The following is a 7,500-nucleotide window of genomic DNA, read 5'->3' on the forward strand; positions in this document are numbered from 1 at the left end:
ATAGATGGGCAGGTATGTACATGTATATGCACATGGTCAATATCTACAGAGGCGGGTGAATCTCATGTGCGTTAGTAATAATTCATCCATTAAAAAAATACAGAATTTCTTTTTAAAAAATATAATAAATTTACACATATCAAACATAGTGTAGTATCAATTTGCTAAGGGTATTTCACTTAAGAAATACATTTCTTAGAGAATTCAGAGCATGAGATCACAAGCTACTTTATTCTTGATAGAAATCTTTTGTTGTTTTTGCTGCTGATCTTTATTAAAAATCAACTGACAGAAATAACCGATTAGTATTTTACATTTCAAATTCATATATGATGAAGCTATACATAGTCAAAATTAGACTGAACTGAAAATCAACTTCTGAAACCTAGATATATACAAATGCTTATCAAACAAGCCCATTAAACAATGTAAAATCACGCTTCAACTTGTCTATAAAACACCAAATAACAATACTTTCCTTAACATCCCACCATAAAACCAAAAAAAAACATCATATAAATAAGATATCTCCAAACCACTCACTCATGGGATGAAAGTCTACCTGATATGCCTACTTGTTATAAATTGAAATATGCATAATTAATGAAGTTACCTAGTGAGCACTTCATCCATAAAGCTGATAATTGATGCCAAGCTGGTATGTCTCACAAAAAGGCTATATACGAGGGCCAAAAATGAGTAACAAAGGGTGCCTCTGATAAGAGCTAATAAAACAGAGGTAGGAAAGAGGTGGTACGATAAGCGTCCGCGGTCCCTTCTTATCACAACCAAGACGATCTGCTGAGAACGTCTGATTTCAGCTTCAGTAACATCACAAACGGGAGGGACAGCACAGGGGAAGAGAGGACAGACGCCTGAGAGGCCCCCCTCCGTCCTCCTCGCGGCCTACCTGTCCCCCTTGCCCCCTGTTCACCTGCAGGATGACCTGACCTCGGAGCCTAAGCAAGTGACGTCACCCAACCAAGGTTATCGGGGGTGCGGCCGATGAGCAAGGGCGTGTCGACCCTCCCTCGCCTCCCCCCTTCCCTAATGCATCTTATTTCCCACCAAAGCTCCTCCAAAAGTCTGCATCCTGCCTGTGCTCCGTGCTCCTCCTCCTCCTGCTCTCCCTCCTCGCCAGCTTGATCAATAATCCAGCAGCACAACAGGTCCACCAAAACCTCTGCCTGCCGCTCTCTCTCGTTTCCGCCGAGGCTCGCCCTATACTTACACCACCATGCCGTAAGCTCCTTCCCCTATGTAGGCCAGGTTGAAGTAGCGTGGGCCCACCTCGAACAGCTGACACCTGACAATTTCGCCTTCTGCAGGCCGATCCTCCGTCATGGCGCGTGCTTCCCGAGTGACGTCCAGATAACAACTGAACGCGAGATCACTTCGGACTAGCAGCGCGCAGGCTTCTAAAAACTCTACCTTTTCGCAGCTTTTGTTTCTTTGCACGATCTGTAGGCCTGTAATGTGGGGTTTTATATTAAGTTTAGATTATTTGTGTCTTTTTGCGTGATAAATCCAATGACTATAAGTACTAAATTTATCAATGAAGCATAACAGATAATATTGGAACTCTATTGACGTTATACTAAACTATTGACTAGGGAAATTACTCTTTATTCTCTATATGCTGTAAAAGACTTCCTTTTGTGTGGTTCTTCCAGATGAACCAATCAATATAGTCTTTATTGTCCGTAGAGCATAAAGTGGCTAACCATTAAATATGCCTTTTAAATACACCGCAGTATGACGTCATGGAATGGCAGCGCTACCAAAGTTTATTTAGTCGCATATTTAAGTGCACTGTTGACTGACTCGACGCCTTTCTCGATACTGTTTTAATTTAACTAGTTGAATTATTGAATACAATCTATAATTAATCCGAAATTAACTTCCCTTTACACGAAGAAGAGGGTGACATAGAATAACAATGAAAAAAATAAGAACGGAAGATTGGTAACTGTGTCGCCCGTCAAAGGGTTGGGTTATCATCTTTCCACAGGATGTTCTAACGATCATTTTAGTTCCACACTTTTGGATAGGTGCAAAGTACACATTTCTCAAGATTATTTCAGTTTATAGCATCCAAATGAAATGTATCGAAGATAGCTATTGGGATGCCAAAAGAATTATCATTATAAGCAGAAAGAGCCAATAAGCTAGAAAGAAATGCGTTTCTGCAGATGTGCATTTATACCATTACATCGCTTTATCGATCAAAACAGATGTTAACATTCTGCATAGAAGTTAAAATACATAGTCATACTTATCGTCTACAATCAACATGGAAGTTATGGTCACGCATGTATTCCGTAACTATTTTAACACAAGACGGGATCAAGAAGCTCCGACATTTGTTGCGAGATACCATTCACATTTCAACAATAATAATCTTAAAAAAACGTTCTGTACTTGAGGAGGAGTTAAATGCAAGAGGATATTATGAAAATGCTTCCCCAGTGCTAGGTCAAATATAGCTTGAAATACAAAAACGAGAGTGAATTACTGCTCTTGCTTTTAGGAACAAAGGAAACCGAATTTGACGCGGAAAATGATAACAATCAAATTAATCTTTATTTTCATCCATACCCCGAGAGGAGAGGTGAAACGGAAACCACTGGGATATTGAGAAAAGTTTGTTCCTTTCTTGAAACGAAGTGAAAATAAGACATATGTCTAGGGATTTTCTCATACAGGAGTTCTCATAAGCTTCTCGAAGACATTAACGGAAAGAAGTTGAAAATTCACCTGGGAGCCTTGGAGAGAGTACGAAATACGAATAATGGATTTATAGATCTACCCCAAAAGAATGGAACGAAATAAGGCTCTGAAGTTCCTAATGGTTCATTTCGAAAAGGAAGTCTTCTGTGACACAAACAGACCCACGCACATTCACGGCTGCCTGTTTGTATATATACATTTTTGAATGAAATTGATATATGAACAAACGTGTATGGATGTGGGTTTTTATAGTTCTGTACGTACCAAATTTTTATTACTGTAATAATTCTCATTCCGGCCAACCGAAAATTTTGCGACGATTGTTTTTTGAAATGTATATTTCAATTTTATATTTTCTTTGATTGTTATGTTCGCACTTCATAAAACTGATAATGCTAACATAATTATCCAGAAAATTGTTGCTACTATTATCATTATTATTACTGTCATGATTGTTATCATTATCAATTCTATTCATGATAATGTCACTGTTATTGTTATTATTGCCATTATCATCCTTATTACCATGTTCATTATTACTGATAATATTATTATCATCATTGTTGTAACTATTATGAATATTATTATTATCATCATTGTTATAACTATTATCAATATTATTATTATCATTGTTGTCATTATCATTACCACTACTATTATTATTATCATCATTGTTACTATTAACATTATTATCCTTCTATCACTACTACTATTGCTATCATTGTCTGTATTAGAATTATTATTATTATCACAACCATTGCTCTCGTTATCATTATTAAGATTATCATTATTGTTGCTGTTATCATAATCATTATTATTATCATCATTATTATCTGTATCATCAATGATGTTATTATTATCATTATCCTTACTATCATTATTCCCATTATTACTATCATCATTTTCATCATCAATCATATTACCATTACCATAATTATTTCAATCATTACAGTTATTGATATCATCAATATCATCAATGTAACTATTATCATCAATATCATCATCATTACTATTATCATCTGTGTTGCTATAACCATTATCATTGTTATTGCTTTTATCAATATCATCATTGTTATAGTTCTTACCAACATTACTGTTGCTAATATTGCTCTCAGTATTGCATGATCATCATCATTATCACATTTATCATAATAATCACTGATCATGAAAACTCATAACCATAACAATGCATAAGAAGAATAGTGACAAAGTAATATGATAACAGAATTAATTATCATATTGATGAAAATGACGTTTGAGATAAGAACAGGAATGGTCCCATAAAGTGATAATAACGATAATGGTGATGGTTTTATTAATGGTTCTAGGGAATAGTGAAATTAGTAATACCAATGTTAACGATCGTAAAGATGAAGTAGATGATAATGGTATGCCACTGATGATAAAACGAATGAAAATAATGATGAGGATGTTGATAACAAAGATAGTGAAAATGATAATAGTCTTGATAATGGTTAATGATGATAATGAAATTAATAATGATGATAATGATTAGATGTTTTTTTTCTTTTTTTTTTGTAAAGTTATTAGCAAAAACGGTCGTTGTGTCGAAATTATATGTCATAAAATGAAAATAGAACAAATAAAAATCATTATCTAAAACATAGGCAGTCATTGACAATTATTGTTCACATAATCATCATCATTCCTATCATAACTATTTTTAACGAGTGTTGATTATCATTGCTATCATTATTTGCATTATCATGAACCTTACCATTATCGTTTTATTATTGTTATTATCCTTATAATTACTAAAATGATAATGATAGGCACTATCTTTATCAACGATATTATCATCATAATCATTGTTATTACTATTATTACTGTTATCATTACTATAATATTACTAATAATTATTATACTTTTCATTATTATTTACATCATTGTTACTGTCATTATCAAATTTGTTATTACTACCATCATTATCATCATATCATTATTAACATTCCTATCATAATCATCAATGTTATCAATATTTCTAAAATCATTATTGTTATCAGTATTATCATTATTATCATCATCCTTATCATTACTATTATCATTATTGTTATTATTACTATTACTATCGTCAATTTATCATTATCCTTATCGTTATTGGTAACATTATTATCATTGTTATCACCATTATTACAAATATTATTACTATCATTATTGATAATATCATTATCATCATTACTATTACCATCACTGATATCATCTTCATTACCATCCTTCCCATCATTAATATTGTTATTATCATTATTATCGTTATCATAAATGTTATAATTTTTATTATCATTATTTTGCCGTTATCATTAACACATTTACTATCATTGTTATTACTATCATCATTATTATAACAATCATCATTATCACTATGATTACTATAATCATTATCAGTATAATATTTAGTATCATTATTATCCTTATCTTTATCATTATTGATGTTATTTTCATAATTATCATCATTACTAATATCGTTATCATTATTACTATAAGCATCATTGCTTTCATTAATAAAATCATAACCATTATGATCATTATCATCATCATCATCATTGTCACTATTGACATTATTATCATAATGATTATTACTATTGCTATCATGATTATCATTATTGGTATTATCATTATTATCATTAATATTACAGTCATCCTTATCATTATCATTATTCTCATTATCATCGTAATTGTTATATTTGATATCATCACCATCATTATTATTATTGTTATCATTATCATTAATATTATTACCATTATCATTATCACCATTATATTTACCTTCATCGCCATTATCATCATTGGTACCATTAGTGTTATCACTTTTATTATCATTATCATGTCCACCTCCAATAATATCAATGACCATTACTGTACACAGTTTTTCTATCACTATAATTTAAAGTAATCATCCACATAATTATTTTAATGATGCATATGATAGTGATAATAATCATGCTGATGAAGATGATAATAATATCATTAATGATAATGATAATACTAATGGCAATGATAAAAATTATAATGATAACAATAATGATAATGAAAATAATAATAATAGATAGGGATAGTGATGATACTCATAATGATGATGATCATGATAATGAGGTTAAAGATAATGAAGATAATAACCGTAATGATAATATTGATAATGATAATAACATCACTTATGATAAAAATGACATTATAATGACAACAATGATAATGAAGAAAATAATAACAATAGTAGTAATAATAATAATGATGATAATGACAATAATGATATCATTGATTATCATACTAATCATATTGGTGATTAAAGTCATAATAATTACCATGATATTGACAATGATAATAGCAACAGCAATGTAATAAAGATAACAATAGTGATAATAATGACGATAGTGATAATGATATAAGCAATAATGATGATAATAACAATTAGGGCCTATAGCCAAAACAAAGACAGCATTGATAAAAGTAACGATTATAGCATATTTAATTTTGTTATCATTATTACAATCATTATTATCATTACTATTATTATTATCATTGTTATCATCATTACTATTACCATTATCATTGTTACCATTATTACTATTATCATTACCATTGTTACCATTATTACTATTATCAAAATTGTTATTAGTCCTCTTATCATTGTAATCAATATTACTGACGGCGTTATTATTATGATAATCATTGCTTTGATCATTATCATCCTTTTCATTATAGTTTTTTTATTATTATTACTTTTGACAGTTAAATTACCACAATTGCAACACTAAATGTATTATAATTTTTTATATCACACTTATGGCCGAAATATTATAACCAGCGCCATTAGTATCTGAATTATGGAAGCTGCTTTTGTCACACAGAATTCCCCCTACCTCCAGTTCCTCCTCTGTTTCCCCTCTGTTACTCTCGCCATCACCCTCCTCTGCTTTCCTCTGTCTCTCTCGCTCATCTCTCCCTCCCTCTATTTCTCTCCTCTTTCACGCCTGGCTTTCTCGCCTTTCCCTCTTTTACTTTAGTCAATCCCCCTCCCCTCTTTTCCCTCTTACTCCCTTCCTTCTCCTTTCATCTCTGTCTCTATCACCATTGCAGTCCATTGCCTCTCTAGCCTTCCCCTCTTTCACCTATATCTCTCTCAACCTTGTCGTTCTTCCCCTATCTGCCCCTCTCACCTTCTCCCTCTTTCGGCTTCCTCTCTTTCCCTTCCGTCTCCACCACCCTCGTCGTCCTCCCCCCCCCTCTCCCTGTCCCGCCCTCCCCTCTTTCCCTTCCGTCTCCACCACCCTCGTCGTCCTCCCCTCCCCCTCTTCCTGTCCCGCCCTCCCCTCTTTCCCTTCCGTCTCCACCACCCTCGTCGTCCTTCCCTCCCCCTCTCCCTGTCCCGCCCTCCCCTCTTTCCCTTCCGTCTCCACCACCCTCGTCGTCCTCCCCTCCCCCTCCCCTCTTTCCCTTCCGTCTCCACCACCCCCGTCGTCCTCCCCTCCCCCTCTCCCTGTCCCGCCCTCCCCTCTTTCCCTTCCGTCTCCACCACCCTCGTCGTCCTCCCCTCCCCCTCTCCCTGTCCCGCCCTCCCCTCTTTCCCTTCCGTCTCCACCACCCTCGTCGTCCTTCCCTCCCCCTCTCCCTGTCCCGCCCTCCCCTCTTTCCCTTCCGTCTCCACCACCCTCGTCGTCCTCCCCTCCCCCTCTCCCTGTCCCGCCCTCCCCTCTTTCCCTTTCCTCTCACTCACCTTTCGTCCCCCCTCCCCCCCTCGTCCTCCCCTCCTCCCCT

General features: G+C 34.7%; 1 protein-coding gene across 1 annotated transcript in view; it reads right to left on the reverse strand.

The window, feature by feature from the left end:
* The window catches only part of rl (Mitogen-activated protein kinase rl), a 30,904-nt gene extending 29,513 nt beyond the window's left edge, over positions 1–1,391 (reverse strand). Inside the window, exon 1 of the mRNA XM_043011944.2 lies at positions 1,232–1,391. Within this exon, the coding sequence (XP_042867878.1) occupies positions 1,232–1,344 (113 nt within the window). The 5' untranslated portion in view covers positions 1,345–1,391. The remainder of the gene's footprint in view (positions 1–1,231) is intronic.
* Positions 1,392–7,500: the final 6,109 nt, after the last annotated feature.

Source organism: Penaeus japonicus, unplaced genomic scaffold (assembly GCF_977035675.1).
Source record: "Penaeus japonicus unplaced genomic scaffold, GWHDUDI00000001_assembly GWHDUDI00000019, whole genome shotgun sequence".
In the NCBI taxonomy this organism is placed as follows: Eukaryota; Metazoa; Arthropoda; class Malacostraca; order Decapoda; family Penaeidae; genus Penaeus; species Penaeus japonicus.